General features: G+C 42.7%; 1 protein-coding gene across 2 annotated transcripts in view; it reads right to left on the minus strand.

Annotated features, from left to right (window-relative positions):
• The window catches only part of LOC127004768 (2-(hydroxymethyl)glutarate dehydrogenase-like), a 108,925-nt gene that overhangs the window by 61,556 nt on the left and 27,063 nt on the right, over positions 1-20,306 (minus strand). Inside the window, exon 2 of one of the 2 annotated variants that reach the window (XM_050872876.1) lies at positions 224-376. The exons of the other annotated variant lie outside the window; for it this stretch is intronic. Coding sequence (XP_050728833.1) covers positions 224-376 — 153 coding nt within the window. The remainder of the gene's footprint in view (positions 1-223; positions 377-20,306) is intronic. 2 annotated transcript variants of the gene reach the window in all.

Below are 20,306 nucleotides of genomic sequence, written 5' to 3' on the forward strand. Positions count from 1 at the left end.
CTGTGGACGAAAATATCAACAAACCATGTCATGATTAGCCTATGAAGTAAGAACAAAGAAAAATATTATCCCATGGTTCGCATTGTTTTTGACAGAGGCTGGAACGCAGTACTGTAGACTATTTCGTAATGTCTCCTAAAAGTACTCGTCATATAAAAAATGGCTGAATGATAGGCTGATGGCTAATGTAATCAATGACAGACGCAACCCTTAATTAACTTACCTGTAACAATAACATCAGCGGCGGCGGCGACGAGACGAGGCGAGGTAGTTCGTGCCACGGAGGAGGGCATGGCTGCCAGCCGTTCGGCGTCCATGTCGTAGGCCGCCACCACTTTGAATCCTTGACGAAGCAGGTTGTGCGCAACTGCCGAACCTGTTCCATGGGTAGGCTTCAGCGAAACGAAGGCATATATTATGCTGTAAGCGTACTTCCAAAGGGGGATATATTGACTAAAAATGGAGTATGAATGTGACACTGAATTACATTTTCATATATCTGACATGAGTAAGTTGTCCCCTTCCTGGATAGCCTCCATAGCATTTAGGAAAAATGGAATAAGCAGTCACACAAGAAACTCTGATCCTCAAAAAAAACAAAGTTTAATTTTTAAATGCATATGCCATCCTAGAACACCAAAACCCATGATTAATTAAACTACATGATATGATTAAAACTGCAAGAAATCTGAGAGTATGTCAGTAAGTCTTAAACAATTTCATAGAAGGTCCGATATTATCATCCAAGACAATACTAAAAACTTAGGAAATGATAAAAGCAAAGTTTGGAATACCTAACATATTGGCACTTAGCATAAATCAAGATAGACTTGAGCACTTTTTTACTTGCCCTTAGCAAATGGGGCCCTGCCAGGATAATTCCTCAGTTGTTTTCGTGAAGTATCGCATAAGCGAACATCTAATCGGAAAAGCCATCCCCCGGATGGGCTCTGGTTACGATTCAGAGGTGAAATGCAGTGCACAAAATATATCAGAAGGCTCATTTTATCCTTCAGTGATCACAGTGAGGTAGAAAACAATGAAGACCCTTGAATCGCGAGCTGTCATTGTCTGCCATGTTTGTGCAACTCACGATGAACAATGAGAGCAGGACAGTGAAGACAAAGAAAATGAATGCCAAGATGAATACGGTACTTTCGATCTAGAGAATCTTGCTGAAGAAAAACGATTGAGATATTTTGGTGGCTTCCTAGTCCATAGATTCCACCAGTACCAAACATTAAGAAATTAGGGTGTGTTGCTAATATATATATATTTTTTTTTTTACAGCAAAGGAGACAGTTCAAGGGCACACAAAAAGCAAACATTAATAAAAAAAGCCCGCTACTCACTGCTCCTAAAAAGAAAGAGGTGGCCGAAAGATAGGTCAGTTTCGGGAGGAGAGGTGTCCTGATACCCTCCTCTTGAAAGAGTTTAAGTCGTAGGCAGGAGGAAATACAGATGAAGGAAGAGTGTTCCAGAGTTTACCAGCGTGAGGGATGAAAGAGTGAAGATGCTGGTTAACTCTTGCATAAGGGGTTTGGACAGTATAGGGATGAGCATGAGTAGAGAGTCGAGTGCAGCGGGGCCGCGGGAGGGGGGGAGGCATGCAGTTAGCAAGTTCAGAAGAGCAGTCAGCGTGGAAATATCGATAGAAGATAGAGAGGCAACATTGCGGCGGAATTTAAGAGGTAGAAGACTATCAGTATGAGGAGGAGAGCTGATGAGACGAAGAGCCTTAGCCTCCACTCTGTCCAGAAGAGCTGTGGTGGAGCCCCCACACATGAGATGCATACTCCATACGAGGGCGGACAAGGCCCCTGTATATGGACAGCAACTGTGCAGGGGAGAAGAACTGGCGGAGACGGTACAGAACGCCCAGCCTCGAGGAAGCTGATTTAGTAAGAGATGAGAAATGAAGTTTCCAGTTAAGATTTTGAGTTAAGGATAGACCGAGAATGTTTAGTGTTGAGGAAGGTGATAGCTGGGTGTTGTCAAAGAATAGGGGATAGTTGTTTGGAAGATTGTGTCGAGTGGATAGGTGAAGAAACTGTGTTTTTGAGGCGTTGAAGGACACCAGGTTCTTCTTGCCCCAATCGGAAATAATAGTAAGGTCTGAGGCTAAGCGTTCTGCAGTCTCCAGCCTTGAGTCGTTAAGTTCCTGAAGGGTGGGTCTTCTATTAAAAGAAGTTGAACAATGCAGAGTGGAGTCATCGGCGTAGGAATGGATAGGACAGTTCGTTTTGGAAAGAAGATCATCAATGAACAACAGAAAAAGAGTGGGAGATAGGACAGAACCCTGTGGGACACCACTGTTAATAGATTTAGGGGAAGAACAGTGACCGTCTACCACGGTAGAAATAGAACGGTCAGAAAGGAAACTGGAGATAAAGGTACAGAGAGAAGGATAGAAACCGTAGGAGGGTAGTTTAGAAAGCAAAGATTTGTGCCAGACCCTATCAAAAGCTTTTGATATGTCCAGCGCAATAGCAAAAGTTTCACCGAAACGGCTAAGAGAGGATGACCAAGAGTCAGTTAAGAAGGCTAGGAGATCACCAGTTGAACGCCCCTTGCGGAACCCATACTGGCGATCAGATAGAAGGTCAGAAGTGGAAAGGTGCTTTTGAATCTTTCCGTTAAGGATTGATTCAAAAGCTTTAGATAGACAAGAAAGTAAAGCAATAGGACGGTAGTTTGAGGGATTGGAGCGGTCACCCTTCTTAGGTACAGGCTGTATGAAGGCATACTTCCAGCAAGAAGGAAAGGTAGATGTTGACAGGCAGAGGCGAAAGAGTTTGACCAGGCAGGGTGACAGCACGGAGGCACAGATTTTAAGGACAATAGGAGGCACTCCATCAGGTCCATAAGCCTTCTGAGGATTGAGGCCAGAGAGGGCATAGAAAACATCATTTTGAAGAATCTTTATAACAGGCATAAAGGAGTCAGAGGGGGGATGAGTAGGAGGAATATGCCCAGAATCGTCCAGAGTGGAGTTTTTAGAAAAAGTTTGAGAGAAGAGTTCAGCCTTAGAGATAGATGAGACGGCAGTGTTGCCGTCAGGACTGAGGAGTGGAGGGAAAGATGAAGAAGTGAAGTTGGAGGAGATGTTTTTGGCTAGATGCCAGAAGTCACGGGAAGAGTTAGAAAAAGCAAGGTTTTGACATTTTCTATTAATGAAAGAATTTTTGGTTAGTCGGAGAATAGATTTGGCACGATTTCGGGCAGAAATGTAAAGTTCATAATTAGCATATATATATAATATATATAATATAGGAAATATAGGAAGGAAATCACTCGTTGGCAACTCCTATAGCCTTCACCCTTGGCCCCGCCCCATCCTCGTTGTCTGCCCAAACCAACGACTTCACACTCCGCTCAAGTGAGGTGAGCGGCGAGTCTGACTTGAGTAAACAAATACCGAGGCGAATGAACTCCGTCACGGCTCGGCTTATGTTCGGGGGCGATTTTGACCTTCTGTATATTTTTACCTCGGGACGTGCCACACACCATCAAAAGCAGAAAAGCATGCAGATTTAGAATATGTGCTTATAAAAGTGATGCGACGAAAACCAGCTGAGTACTAAGGGGTTGAAGATAAATAATTGCAAGAAAATATTTATTCCCTACTTCATTTAACTCTGATTTTCGTATGTGTAATTTTACATTATTGTTACAATTTTATGCTCGTGTCATGCAGAATCTTCTCAGGAAGATGATGGTGGTCTCAGATTTTCGTAAAAATGAATGTTGGGGTCAGGAAACAGGGTGAGAGTGAGGTGTGTGAAGCCGTCGGTTTAGGCAGACAACGAGGATGGGGCGGGGCTTAATTAGGCTCGAGGAAGGGGCGGAGCTTATCGAGATGCCAGCCAATCATCGTCCAGGATGAGATGCCATGAACATTTCTATATATTTTTTATTCACCGACAATTGCTTCATAGGTTATATAACAAAAAATCCACATCTTATTTTATTTTATTGTAGTAGTTTATAACAAAAAAACATCCGAGAGGTCCTAATAAAAAAGCTCATTTCAAATTTGGTTCTTCACGTTCTATGAGAGTGACAATACCTCTCTATACTTGCCTTGCCCCTCACATCTTGGCTGAATTTCTGTGCATGCGCAGAACGCCCTAGCAACGCGTCCCTAGCAACCTTGAGCGAAGCACCCCTACTTCCTGCTCGAACACCAATATGTCTGGGCTTGAGGATGCTGCAACAGTGCGATCACTCGCACCAAATGATATTGACAAACTAAAGAATCCTCAGCTTAAACTGGCTTTGGCTACTTTAACAGAGGACACCAGGAATGAGCCATCCAATGCTGTCCTGCTACAAGAGCTGCGCGGTGTAAAGCAGGCTGTAGCTGAGATGGCACTTTTGAAGCAGAAAGTGAACGAACTGTCAGAGAGGCTAGATGACGCTTATCAAGTAATTCATCAGCAGCAGCTATTCCTCGAGTTCTTGGACAACAAGGAACGACGACGCAACTTAATTATAACAGGAGTGTCGGAGGCTGCTGGTGAGCTTGGCGATACAGATGATACCAAGATCCAGATGGTGCTCGAGATGGCAGGCTACACCGATGCACCGGATCGAGCCAGCTGGACAGTAAGGCGCCTTGGTAGACCGAACGAGAGAAACAAGAGACCAATTCACATCACGGTAGATGGCCAGAGCCAAAGAGACAGCATCTTGAGGTTAGCCAAAAATTTAAAGGATGCCAGATTACCCTTCTCGACTATATACATCAAGAAAGATGTCCACCCTGCCGTTAGGAAAGAAACTGCACGGTTGAGGAAGAGAGAACGGGAAGAGAAGGTGAAAGCGGAAAACGCTGGCGTGAACATCAAGTATGACTGGAAGAATCGCGTGATGCTCAGAGACGGTGTCATAACTGATAGATTCGCGCCGCGTTTTTTCTAACTCCCACCACAAGCCAAGAACTGAAGCTGTGCCCTTGGAACATCGCCGGACTGAAAGATAAGTTGCAGGATGCAAATATACTCTCATTTATTCTTGGATATGACATTGCTTGGATTCTGGGGGCAAAGAAATACTTTAATTTGAATGTACCTGGCTTTGATATTTACAAGAATGTGTCTCGAGCCGGCCAGCACAGAGGAGGAGTGGTGATGCTGGTGAAGAGCAGTCTCGGGATTGTGTTGTCACAGTGGCCAAAACTGAAGTTGGGTGGCATATATATACCCCCCGACGACTCGCCTCATTACCATCTTCCACAGTTTGGGGCTTTTGCCAGCCACACTTTAGAGGCTGGTAAAGTCATCGCGTTGGGCGACTTCAACGCGCGAGTGGGAACGCCGAGCATCATAGACGCCAGCGGCAACCTTTACAAGTATCAAGGAATAAAGGATGACGTCGTCAACAGCCACGGGAGGACGCTGCTAAATGTGTGCAATAACAACGGCATGGTTATTACCGAAAGCGTACAACGTAGGTATCAGAGATCGAGCTATCCCTTGTAAAAGGCGACTGTATTATTCATATAAAAGATATCAACGTGCACCAAGACATCCCAGGCTCCGACCACGCTCCACTCACTATTACATTGGCTACCGACGACTTAACAACAGTGGAGTTGTTGCAGAGAGCTTTTGCACTGGGACAATGGTACACGCCTGCACTACAACACAAGCTATGCAAGATTGTAAGCTATAAGAACGTTGACGTTGAAAGTCTGGCTAACGCACTGCAGGAGATAACGCCCCCGGACTTGGTCGTGGGTGGCGAGGGTGTGGACATTGAGTGAGCCGTCGCGGAGGGTTCTCAGGCCATCATGGGCATCGCCGCCACCTTCACAAGACCACAGACATTCGTACCATTCACACTGTACCGTTCACACTGTGCCGACTCGGGGCCACGACAACCCAACCACTTTTCCATTTGACAAGTTGGTTCCCACGCTCCAAGAAGGGTGGGGGGGGGGGGGGAAGGGGAGATTTTATTGGGTCTTGGTGTCTTGCCGCCTGTCTGGGACATTCGGCCAACTAGTTGCCAGTATGTCGTGCTAACCCTCACGACTCTAGACTCCCGTCACGACGTCGGCGCAGCATTCGGCAAGTCTCATGACCTCTTTCAAGACATGCCCGACACTTTCACATCAAAACCCAAGACCTCGTGTACCCTAGAGTCGTGGGTAGTCGTGGCCCAGAGTCAGCACAGTGTGAACGGGGCTTAATGCGCAACACGAGTGGGACGAGACAACCGCTGTGGAAACGTTTGTTGGACACCAAAGATAGCAGACTAATATGGAAATCCATAAACTGGAAAGGAGGGATTGGTGAAGGAAATGTAAAGCAGCTCAAAGATGAGCAGTTCATGGTGTATTTTGAAAACTTATTAAACCCCCCTAATGTGGAAAGAGTTGAAAATGATTATGATGAAAATGCACCTTACATACCATTGCTAGATGACCCGTTCACTTCTAACGAGTTGAGCAAAGCGGTTGACAGTATGAACCTAAACAAAAGTTACATTGGTATATGCCCAGGCATTAGTAAACATCTTCCTGTGTCATGTTTTTTGTTTGTGTTAACAATATTCAACATAGTATTCACCCAATGTCGCTACCCTATGTCATGGTACGTATTATAATAAACTCATAGTGTTGTTTAAGTCAGGAAATTCTTTGATATGTAACAACTATAGAGGGATCAGTATTATGGATACACTTGCCAAAATTTTTGACACAATGTTACTTAACAGATTGAAACTTTGGTGCATCATTGATAAATGTCAAGCGAGAGCTCAGAAAAACAGAGACTGTACAGAACAAATACTGACTTTGAGACTCTTATGTTGTAGTGCCACGGCGACTAAGCCTGATGAGCGAGTCTCCCATAACTCACTCTACCAGGGGGGGTGCCTCTTTGGCCGACTGGTTAAGGAGTGGCTCTCCCGTCTCACTGGTCGCGGGTTCGATCCCCGGCGCCGGCAAAACCTTACCTTGTCTGGATTAATTTCTCGTGTGTTTCGTTACACGCGGCGGTCATGTTGGAGCATAGTAACGAGCAAATTCTGGCATTACAATGTGACTATGCTTTATACAAAAGAGTAAAATTGTATGTCATGTTTCTGGACTTTGGTAAAGCTTATGATAGTCCCCCGGATTAGGTTGATCGAGCGTCTTAGAGATCCTGGGTGTGGTAGAGTCATGCTAACGGCAATCAAAACAATGTATAAGTGCACCAAGAACATTCTTAGGTCAGCAACTGTAGATGCGTCGATCGGAGTTCGCCAGGGGGCTCTTTCAAGCTGCTTACTATTTGTGCTGTACATTGATCAGATGGTACGAATGTTAAAAAGAGCTGTGCAGACGGACGGATTCTTAGGTAGTTTACACACGTTACTACTGATAGACGATGCTGTGATCATAGCTGGGCGTTATCGCGATAAGTTATCGCGATACTTTATCGCTGATAACAAAATCGGATTATCGACCATCCGCTACTTATTTAAATATATATCGGTATCTTCGTTACTTTTGTAACCAAACTAGCGATAATCGCTACTTTTTTCCGCCTCAGAAAAAAACGTTGTCTTCCTACTGCGCATGCGTGGCCCGGTGTTGTATGAAAAAACTTCGGGGTATGAAATATCTTCGGTGATGAGATTTCATGCTTAGATCATGAAAATTAAAACACTAGGTTATTTTTTTTTATGCTACTCAAAAATCAATATATCATAGAGAAAAATCATTTAACTTTACCCCCGAAATGATTATTCACTGCCTCAGATTTGATATTCCATATTCGTTTGTGACCATGCCATGATACTGAAGGCACCCGGTGTTGTGTTATTTGGTGTCCCATCGTCAAAAGCTGGCGCTTTTGTTTACAAACACTGGTCTCTCGTGAACTGCGCATGCTCAGACCATTAAGTGTAGACCTGTTCAGTCTCACAATGCTTTTTTAACACATTAAGAGTTGCTGGAAAGCTGAATCAAACATACAGTACCACCATCCTCGCTGTTTCTAGAACGACGTGCACTCTGTACATATAAATACAACTCGTACAGAGTGTCGTTCTAAAAACAGCGAGGATGGTGGTAGTGGTACTATATGTCTGATTCAGCCTTCCAGCAACTCTTAATTACGGTTTAAAAGCTTTGTGAGACTGTACAGGTCTACGCTTGCTGGTCTGAGCATGCACCGTTCACGAGAGACCAGTGTTTGTAAACAATTTTTGACGGTGGGGACGCCAAATAACACAACACCGATTCAGGCATTTTTAGTATTACCGTCCATATGTACGTGTCAACTTGTGGTTTTAAGGTTTTGTAAGTTTCCTAAAATACAAATAATGAAAATTTAAATTCATCAGTGTTGTTCTATCTGAAATATCAATATAGTACCGTTTTCGCCTATCGGACTTATCGCTAGCTAGTATCGGAATTGTGGATTTATATCGGGTATCGGTTATCGGTTATCGCCTATATTTGTGTCTCTAGTTAACGAATATCGGTTATCGCCGTTAAGGTTTTTCATTATCAGTTATCGGTTATCGGGAATAAGGTTTTCTGTTATCGTGCCCAGCTATGGCTGTGATACTGGCTATCAGTCGTGAGAAACTTAGTTATATGTAACTTTTGTAGAGAGAGTGGAATGGTAATTAATGAAAACAAGACGAAGTTTTTTGTTATTAATGGAAAAGACCATGATATACACTGTTTGTAGAATGAGGAAGTGAGCGTGAACTATGCCTCTCAGTACCTGTACCTTGGGGCATGGTTCACTGATTCCGCCAAGACGGCCGATGCCTTGAAGCTACATGTACCAGCGAGTGAAGCAGTATAGTAAATAAATTCTCTATTTTTTGTGTCAGTAACACGCAGATGCCTTTTGTTTATAAGAGAACGGTGTTTGATGCAGCAGTAATGAGTTCATTACTGTGTAGCTCGGAGTCGTGGATCACAGAGAAAACAAAAGGACTGGAAAAACAACATAATAAGTTAGTGAGATGCTTGCTTGGTGTACGGAAAAATACCAGCATGAATCTATGCTTGATAGAAGCAGGTAATCCTGCAGTGCAACACCTTATTGAAAAGAAAAGACTTAACTTCATTAAAAGGAAGCAGGCACACATAGACAAGGACGAACCCTATCACTTCGTTTACAATCTTTGTAGGGAAGCGAATACACCTGGTTTCAAATTCATTGAAAGGCCAGCTGTTTGGGAAAGGGATATAGATCCGTTAAATGATGTTGTGAAGTATGTGCAGGAAAAAACGGATACTTCAACAAAGTTCACAACATATATCTCGACCCTGAACCAATCCATGACAGTGCAAGAAATGTATCGAACCGGTACATATATCCCAGACTACAAACGCGAATCATTTACCAGACTCAGACTAATGTCTCACAATCTTAGAATTGAGGTAGGGAGGTGGAGTCGCACACCTGCTGACCAACGCGTGTGTCAATGCGACGGGGAACAAGTTCAGACAGAACAACATGTCTTGATAGTTTGTCCACTGTTTGCTCACTGCGGCGCAAGGTTCACCATGTTGGCCTTTACGAACCTGAGTGACCATGAAGACACATATGTCAGTGAATTATGTGGTTATGTTCATGAAGTGCTCAACATTTTTAATTAGATTATATGTGTTACCCTCTAATGGACATGTTTCCGGTTGCGGGAAGAGCCTAGAAATGCATTGTGCCACGTACCAATGATAACGTAGTGCACATATTACGTCCTATAAATCGCTAGTTGACTGGATATTGGAAAGATATTTCAAATTCTTCTCATCTCACGGGGAGAAGCCACCATTAGCTCGTGACGTCATCAGGCTGAAGCGGAGTACAGCAGGCGAAAGTACCAGTGTTGTGTCCATTGTTTTTATTAGCTATGGCCACTCCAGCTCCAAACTGCGCCCAACAGGTATGTTATAGGTGCTTACTGAACACCTTAAGAGTGTTGAAAATGTGTTATAGTATTAAAATGGGAGTGAAATCAACCGATTCTCCTCTGCTCTGCAGAAAATAGTTGAGTTTACGATTAAAAGTTAGTCCGAGGGAGAACTAAAGAGGATAATCAAGGTTGAATTTATATTAGTATTATGGAAACTTACCTAGCCTAACCTAGAGAAAACAATGGCTCTGGAACGTCAGAGAGAGAGAATCAACGCCTGAAGATGAATAAGAAGAAAACGAATGCAGACCAATATTTTATAATCAGAGGACGTGACAAACAAATATCTTACGTGGAATACTTTTGTCCATATATATATATATATATATATATATATATATATATATATATATATATATATATATATATATATATATATATATATATATATATATATATATATATATATATATATATATATATACTCTTGAACATTGGCACGAATCACCAACGACTGCGGGTTACGTCTCCAGGCATTGTTAGCCACTAGAAACACACCACAACACGAAATCTCGGAGTAACACAAAGTTGGCGGCCTGCTGACTGCATCGTGACGTCACGACCAATCAGCACCCGTTTCCAGGTCACGTGATTTTTCCTCAGCTTCAATCCATATTTTGTACCACATTTACTATTTTACATAAAGAAAAAATAGTACCATAGCTGAATTTAGGGCCTATTTTATCCATACAGACAGAATTTGAAATAAATATGTTGACCGGAAACATGTCCATTGCAGAGAAAGATATTTTAGTTTATTCTTTGGACAAATAATAGATAATACATTGTTGTTTGTATTAAAATAATTGTGTTTATTTTTTTCGTTCTATTGTACTTCGAATATCAGATCACATTTGTAAGTATTTGTCAATAAACTAACTAACTAACTAACTACCTAGTTGTATTTACCTAGTTGTAATTTTACAGGGCCTGGGCTTACGCTCGTGTGGTCCCGTCCCATATCTGTGCTTGTCCAGTTTTTCCGTAAAGTTGTGCACACTCTTCGCCGATATTACATCCTCACTTATTCTGTTCCAAACCTCTATGTTTCTTTGCGGGAAGCTATATTTTTTTATATCTCTCAAGCATCTTCCTTTTCTCAATTTTTTATTGTGTCCTCGTGTGTTGCTGGTGTTTCTTCCTTCTCTTAATAGCAACTCCTCTTTATCTACTTCCTCCAATTTATTCCACAATTTATAAATTAGTATTAGGTCTCCCCTTTCTCTTCTTTGTTCCAATGTTGGCAGTTTCATTTCCTTTAACCTTTTTTCATATGACAATCCCTCCAGTTTTAGAACCATCTTCGTTGCTATCCTTTGCATTCTTTCTATTTTTTTCACGTGTTTCTTCTTATGGGGAGACCACACAGTTTCCGCATATTCCATCTTTGGTCTAATCAAAGTGGTAATCATCTTTTTCATCATATCTTTATCCATGTAGTGAAATGCTATTCCTATATTTCTTACCATTCTATACGTACCTCCGAGTATCCTATTTACATGACTCTCTGACTGTTGATTATCTTGTATTATCACTACTGGCTATACTACTATATACTGGCTGGCGAAAAGCAGAAACAAGGCTACAAAAGATATTCAACACATAAAGCGAATACTAGATGCGGAAGGGCGTGTACTGAGTAAAGAGGAAGAGGTGCGTGAAAGATGGAAGGAGTTTTTTTCAGGACTGCTGAACGAGGAGAACCACCGTGAATATTTTGAAGATGGAGTTCCATGTGAGGGACCAACGAGGCCAATTGAGAGAGTGGAAGTGGAGAAGGCCCTGAAGAAAATGAAGAGGAACAAGGCAATTGGCCCGGATAACATCCCCGTGGAGGCATGGTTGGCTTTGGGAAGGGAAGGAGTAGATATTTTGTGGATACTAATGAGGAAAATTGAAGACCAGCAAGTGATACCGGAGGAGTGGCGAGAAAGTGTAATGGTTCCAATCTTCAAGGAGAAAGGGAATGTGCAAGATTGAGCAAACTATCGTGGAATAAAGCTTCTGTCCCACACAATGAAGATATGGGAAAGGATTATGGATGCAAGATTGAGACAGGTGGTGGAGATAGCAAGGGGCCAGTTCGGATTTATGCCTGAAAAGGGAACGACTAGTGCAATTTTTGTGCTAAGAGAGATGATGGAAAAATATAGAGAGAAGCAGAGGGAGATACACGCAATATTCATTGACCTGGAAAAAGCTTATGATCGAATTCCGAGGCAGGAAATATGGAGATGCTTGAGGAAGAAGATGGTACCAGAGAGTTATATAAAACAAATTATGGAGATGTACAGAAATGTGAAAACGAGGGTTAAAACTGCAGCAGGCATGACTGAGAGTTTTGATGTGAGGGTTGGGCTACACCAAGGTTCAGCCCTCAGCCCTTTTCTCTTTAATATAGTATTTGATGTGTTGACGGAGGGCGTAAGAAGAGGAGTGCCATGGGACATTATGTATGCGGATGATGTGGTGTTGGTTGGTGAATCAAAACAAGAAGTGGAGGAGAGGATGGAGGAGTGGCGTATAGCATTGGAGAGGCGGGGAATGCGAATAAGCAGAAGTAAGACGGAATATATGGTGATGACAGACCAGGATCAAGGCAGGAACAGGGACATGAGGAGCATAACATTAGATGGCCAGTCTCTGAATAGCGTGAGGGACTTCAGATATCTAGGTTCAACGGTTGCGGCAGATGGAAATGAAGAGGCGGAAGTTACAAGAAGGATACAGGCGGGATGGAATAATTGGCGTGATATGTCAGGAGTCCTCTGTGACAAGCGAATGCCAATGAAATTAAAAGGGAAAGTGTATAGAAAAGTGGTGAGACCAGCTATGACATATGGCCTAGAAACTGTGCCAATGAAGAAGAGTAGTGAAAGAAAATTGGAAGTGGCAGAAATGAAAATGCTGAGATGGATGAGTGGAGTGACAAGAAAGGACAGGATCAAGAATGAAGTCATAAGGTACAGTTAAGGTAACAAGTGTGGGTAAGAAGGTGCAGGAAGCGAGACTGAGATGGTTTGGTCATGTCATGAGGAGAGAGGAAGGGAGTTGTGAAAGGCAGATAATGGACATGGAAGTGGGTGGCAGAAGGAGGAGAGGGAGACCCAAGACGAGATGGAAGGACTGTATTGTGGCGGACGGCAGGGAGAAGAACTTGGACCTTGAAGTGACGGAGGACAGGGCTAGATGGAGGAGACTCATCAAAAACAGCGACCCCGTATAGAAACTGGATAATAACGCTGCGGAAGAAGAAGATCACTCCCAGATCTCTCTCTTCTTGAACTTTTAATATTTCTCCATCTCCCATTCAATATGTCTATTTTGGTCTCCCTTCACTTTCCCATTTCTATTACGTGACATTTATTCACATTAAACTCCATCTACCATTTCTAACTCCAATCCCAAATTTTATTTAGGTCCTCAGCAATTTCGCATCGTCTGCAAACAAAATCATGTAACTATTTTCTTTCTCCGGCATATCATTTATATATACTAGGAAAAGTATTGCTGCCAGTACCGATCCTTGAGACATCCCACTATCTACATTTCTCCATTCCGAATTCATGTCCTTTACCACTGTTCTCATTTCTCTTCCCCTTAAGTAACTTTCCATCCAGTTCTTCATTTTCCCTTTCAATCCTCCTCTATTTTCTAGCTTCCATAATAGTCCTGTATGTGGAACTTTGTCGAAGCCTTCTTCAAGTCCAAATACCCGCAGTCTACCCATCCATCCCTCTCCTGTGCTATGTCCGCCATTCCCGAGTAAAAGCTCAATAAGTTTGTTACACATGAACGCCCTTGTCTAAAGCCATACTGTTTTTTCTGTAATTATATTGTGTTCTAGAAATTTTGTCCATTGTTTCTTTATCACTTTTTTACATATTTTACAAACTATACTGGTCAGTGATACTTGTCTATAGTTTAGAGGCTCTTCCTTTTTCCCGATTTTATATATAGGGACCACCTCACCCCTTCGCCAATCCTTAGGTACATTACCAGTTGATATTGACCACTTATGATGTCATATAATGGTCCAACCAGCTGATTTCTGCATTCTTTCAAAATAAAACCTGAAACTCCATCCGGCCTATTGCTTTCCTCTCTTCCAGCTCCTCCTTTATATATCTCCTCTTTAGTTACTATGACTTCATCCAATTGAACATTCATCTCATCATCTTATGGTTCATTAAACTGTGATTATTTTGTAAAAACTTGTTGAAACCTCTTGTTTAGCAGCTCAGTCATGTCTTTAGGATCTTCAATTAGATCTTATTTCCATTTTTCAGTCTTTCTATTTTTTCCTTTATTTTTTTTTTCCATTTATAAATCTATAGAACAATTTAGGTTCCTCCTTACACTTTTCAACAATATCCTTTTCGTAACCTTTCTCTTCTTCCCTCCTTATTTACACATTCATTTCTTGCTATCTTAGAGTCTTCTTTATTCCTTTGGTTCTTATTTCTTTTCAATCTTTTCCACGCTTTGTCTGTCCTTTTTTTCCTTTGCACCTGCACATCTTGCATTAAACCAATCTTGCTTTCCTCTTTCTATTGGTTTATATAATGGGACATATTTTTTGACTCATGTCTTATATTGGGGAGGCAGTGGGTGAACGGATAGCGAGACGGCCCCGCGTTCAGGAGGACGCGAGTTCAATCCCCGACCGGTGCCACCAAGCGGGGATTTTTCAGCCGCCGCCGAGTGGCTTAAAATTACCCACATGCTGTCCAGAAAACCATCTATCAACCCGGACTCTAGATTCTAGGATTAAAGATGAGCTCCGGGAGGGCAGCATGAGCCAACGCAAGATGGCGCCACTCTAAACACTCGCCTGCGCCAGAACGGGCTGGGCCGACCATCAGGCCCCACCGGGAAGAAGCCTTGGACAGACCATCAGGAATCCAGGATCCACCGGGAAGAAGCCTACCAGCGCAATAAGCCAAGACGTAAAAAAAAAAAAAAAAAAAAAAAAAAAAAAAAAAAATGCCTCCACGAAAATATCATACTTTTCCTGCACCTTGTTTGTTCTTTTTAACTTTTCCCAGTCCAGGTTTTCATAATATTTGTTGAGATTTTCTATGTCCACTTTCCTGTAGTTTCTCCTTTTTCCTTTGTTTGATTCATCTTCTTCAGTGACGTCCTCATCGGTTTCCAACTCTATTATTACATGATCACTTTTTCCCATGGGACACACATATCTTAATTCATTTAACAGGTGCACTCCCTTCGTCAGTAACAGGTCCAGTCTTGCTGGTTCGTTATCACTCCTTATCTTGTATTTTCAGTCACCCACTGTATCATTAAGTTTTCCATAGTCAGTTTAAAAAATCTTTCCCCTCATGTCATCTCACTTCCTCCACCTTCGAATGTTTCCCAATTTACCTCCTTGCAGTTAAAATCCCCAACCAACAAGACTTTTTTATTTGCTTTAAGTAACCTACTCAAACACTGAATGTTATCCTCAATCATCGTCTCATATTCTCTGTTCCATGAGTTTATTTTTGGTGGTACATAGGTTGCTATTATCATCAACATTTCTCTGTTTTTATTCTCCAACCTAACACTTACTATTTCTGCTTTTTCTTCTCTATATATTACTGATTTCATCATCAACTCCTTTCTCGTCATTATCATCACTCCTCCACCACCTTTACCCCTCCTATATTTCCTCCATACACTGTAGTTATTGTTAAACACTATTTGAATGTCCTCTTTTAGCTTTGTTTCCGTTAAACACACAAGCTTGGGCTCTTTTTCCTTTAGGTAATCTTGTAATTCCAATTTTCTAGGTATTATTCCATCTACGTTGGTATACAATACATCACACTTCAACCCTTAGTTGTTCCAATTTTGTCTAGTTTCTGATCAGTTATGGCTTTTCCCTTATGTACCATTTCTTTACCCTGTCCCCCAAAACTCTCCCCCCCAAAATATTTTCTTCCTCTTCTGCTCTTGCACTATTTTTCTCCTTTACCTCTGCTTGCATTTCATTCCATTTTTTCCTTTCTTCTTCATTTCTATTTTTCCTTATATATGTTTCCTTACATTCATCTATTTCTTTTAGTTTAGGTGTTCTATACAAAATTTCCTCTGTTACCTGCTGGGATTTTTATCTTAATTTCACTGGTCTCGTTTTACCTTCTACATAAGGACCCAGCCTAACGACCTCTTGTGTGTGTGTGTGTGTGTGTGTGTGTGTGTGTGTGTGTGTGTGTGTGTGTGTTTTACAACAAAGAAAGCAGCTCAAGAGAAAAAAAAAAGAGAAAAAGCCCACAACCACTGCCACTATAAAAGAGATTAAAGATGAGTGGCCAAATGAAAAGTCAACTTCGAAAAGAAACGCATCTTGATACTCTCCTCTTGAAAGAGGTCAAGTCGTGGCCAGAAGAAAATACAGACGAAGGAATGCTGTTCCAGAGTTACCAATGATAGAATGAAGATGCTGGTTAACTCTTGCATATGGAATTTGGACATTATAGGGATGAGCTAGAGTAGAAAGTCGTTTGCAGCAGGGCCGCGGGAGGGGAGGGAGGCATGCAGTCAGCAAGGGGAGGCGGTGGCCGAGTCGTCAGCGTGCAGGCGTGTTGATCCCGTGGACCTAGGTTCGAGTCCCACCGAAACACGCTGATTTTTCGAACCATCGCCGAATGGCGGAAGATTACCCATATGCTGCACAGATTTTCAGTAAACCCTAACTTCAGCGACTTCGGTTAAGAGGAGCACAGGGAACAGCATGAGACAAACATGATTTATATATCACGGCAGCCACTATAAATAAAATTCGCCTGCGCCATTAGCAGGCTGGGGTCGTCGAAGAGACGCCTCAAAGAAACCCTACCGGCGCTACAGGCACCACCTAAAAAAAGTTCAGAAGAGCAGTCAGCATAAACATACCGATAGAAGATGAAAAGGGATGCAGCATGGCGGAATTTAAGAAATGGAAGACTGTTAGTAAGAGGGGGTGAGTTGCTGAGACAACGGGCCTTTGATTCTACTTTGTTCAGGAGAGCTGTGTGAGTGCATGGAGCCCCCCACACATGAGATACATACTCCATACGAAGGCAAACAAGGATATATGGATAGCATCTGAGAGGGGGCAATGAACTGGCGATGACGATACCAAACGCTCAATCTAGAGGAAGTTGATTTAAAAAGAGAGTAGACATGAAGAGTTTCCAGATAATATAGAGAATGTTTATTGTTGAAGAAGGTAACAGCTGAGTGTTATCGAAGAATAGGAGATAGGTATTTGGAAGATTGTGTCGAATTGACAGGTGGGGAAAATGTGTTCAAAGGCGTTTAAAGGACACCAAGTTCTTCTTGCCCCAACCGGGTCTAAAGTTAAGAGTTCTGCAGCCTCCAGCCTAGAATCATGTAGTTTCTGTTTGGAAGGTTCTTCTTTCAAAAGATGTTGAGTAATGCAGAGTTGAGTCATCGGCGTAAGAGTGAATAGGATAGTTTGTTTTGGAAAGAGAATCATCAGTGAACATCAGAAAGAGAGTAGGAGATAGGACAGAACCCTGCTGGACACCACTGTTCAAGGTTTAGGGAAATAACAGTGGCCGCCTACCACAGCAGAGATAGATCGGCCAGAAAGGAAACTGGTGCTGAAAGTACAGAGAGAGGGATAGAAACCGAAGGAGGGTAATTTTGGAAAACAAAGGTTGGTGCCAGATTCTGTCAAAAGCTTGCGAGATGTGTAAGGCAGCAGCAAATGTTTCATCAAAATGGGTAAGAGAAGATGACCTGGAGTCAATTAAGAAAGCAGATCACCAGTTGAACGCCCCTCGAGGAAAGCATACTGGCGATCATAAAGGTAAGAAGTTGATAAATGTCTAAGAACTTTCCTATTAAGGATCGTTTCAAAAGTTTTAGAAAGACAAGATAGTAAGGCTATAGGAAATAGTTTGAAGGACTAGAGCGGTCACCCTTCGTAGGCACAGGCTGTATGTAGGCGTACTATCAGCAGTAAGGAAAGGTTGATGATGAAAGTCAGAAACGAAAGAGTTTGACAAGGCAGGGTGTCAGCACGGAAGTACAGTTCTTAAGGACAATAAGGGGCACTCCATCAGTTTCATAATCCTTCTGAGGATTGAGGCCAGAAAAGGCATTGAAAACACCATTCTTAATTAAAAATCTTGATAACAGGAATAGTGGAGCTAGAGGGGGGGGGGGGGGGCGAGTAGGAGGAATATGCCCAGAATCGTCCTGAGTGGAGTTTTTACAGAAAGTTTGAGGGAAGATTCAGCACTAAAGACAGATGTGACAGAAGTGCTACCGTCAGGACTAAGGTGAGATGGGAATGATGAAGAAGTGAATATTGTTAGAGATATTTCAAGCTAGGTGTCAGAAGTCCCTGGAAGAATTAGAAAAAGCAAAGTGTTGCCCTTTACTATTGATGAAGAGTTTTGGTAAGTCGAGAGTAAATTTGGCACAGTTCCAGGCGGATGTGTAAAGATCGAGATTAGCAGGAGTACGAAGAACCTGGTACCTTTTGTGAGCTGCCTTTCTATCTTTGATAGCACGAGAACAAGCGTGACTGAATCAGGGCTTTTTAACATGAGAAGTAAAGATTGTACGTGGAATATGTGCCTCTATTCCAGAGACGATCACCTCAGTGATGCGCTGGGCACACACAGAGGGGTCTCTCTCCTGGAAGCAGTAATCATTCCACGGGAAATCGTAAAAGTGATTCCTCAGATCATCCCAGCAAGCTGAAGCGAAATGCCAAAGGCATCGCCCCTTCGGTTCAGTGGGTTCAGAGGCTGTACAGGAGCGATAAGACAGAATGCGGAAATAAAGTTGTTATCGGAGGAGCCCAACGGAGAGGATAAACTGAAGAATGAAGGATAGGAAGAGGCTTAAAATGTTGGGCGTATCACCAGGCGGTCGATAATGTGTGTAGGGTGCTGAAACCAACTGTTCAAGATCATTGAGGAGAGCAAAGTTGAAGGCTTGTTCACCAGGCTGGTCAGTGAAAGAGATGAAAACCAAAGCCGCTCGTGAACATTGAAATCTCCTAAGGTGGAAATTTCAACGGAGAGTGAGTCAAGATGTGCTCCACTTTAGGGTTCAAATAGTCAAAGAATTTGACATAGTTGGTAGAGTTAGATTAGAGTTAAACAGCACAGACGGATAAGCGGTGGCTGAGTGGATAGCGTGACGGAGCGTCCTGGACGCGGGTTCCCGCCCCGCCCGGTGCCACAAGCCGGGATTTTTCAGTCACCGCCAAGTGGCCTAAGACTACCCACATGCTGTCCAGAAGCCCACCTATCAACCCGAGCTCTAGATTATCTCTCTAAAAGAGACGGTCAACGATGAGTTCCAGGGGGCAGCATGAGCCAGTAAGATGGCACCTATGTAAACACTTTCCTGCGCCACAACGGCCTTGGGGCGATCATCAGGCCCTAACGAGAAAGCCTACCGGCGCCACAGGCGGAGATGCAAAAAATAATATTTAGAATCAAAATGACGATGAAGTTAAGCCAAATGGGGGAAAATTCTGAAGGATGGAAGTCGTGGGCACGTTCTTAGGTAAGGCAGGGCGGACAAGCGACTTACAGATCTGGGTCTTGGTCCTTCTACACAGGTATGGACAACGTGTGCTGAGCGAGTCCATAACACCATGAGTCAAGCCAATCGACCGTAAGACTTTCTGGCGAGACCCTCCGTTGCTCTGGACTACGCTACCAAGTCATATGAAATTTTCCAAAATTTTTATGTCTTCGCTACACATATGAACATACTGTACTGATTTATACAGCACGCCTCCAAACGCCTACACCTTAGTCTTGGCCCATGAGACGAAGTCTCAAGGGCTTTGTTTCCTCGTGCAGTGCATTGAGAGCCAATACCGGAAGCATCAACGACTCGGCAAGGATTACTGCATCATCGGCAAAAACAAGGTCAATGACCTTGGTATTGCCAGCAGATACTCAACAATGACTCTGGTTTACAACTCTGCCTAGAACCCAGTCCATACAAGTGTTGAGAAATTTAAAGTCTGGACCCCCCCACCCACCCCCATCATAATTAATAGACCTCTTAGTTCCAAAATATAAGCCAGCATGCAAACCGATGGTCCTTTCAGGAATACCGCGGAGTCACAAGAGATTCCAGAGTCCCTCGCAATGCAATGAATCAAATGCTTTCTTGAGATTGACATAATAGGCGCACCTAACATCATCGTAGCCGATCCAGGATTCAGGAAGTTTCCAAATTTAAAGGCGGTAATGTTATAATTATATTTCGTAAAGAATCCTTATAACCAAAAACTAACTAAAATTATGAGTTTTCTTTTTCTTGAACACAACATTGAATAAACAACAGAACAATAATATGAAAATACGTATAGCCACCGTTGCCAGATT

This window comes from Eriocheir sinensis, chromosome 29 (assembly GCF_024679095.1).
Source record: "Eriocheir sinensis breed Jianghai 21 chromosome 29, ASM2467909v1, whole genome shotgun sequence".
In the NCBI taxonomy this organism is placed as follows: Eukaryota; Metazoa; Arthropoda; class Malacostraca; order Decapoda; family Varunidae; genus Eriocheir; species Eriocheir sinensis.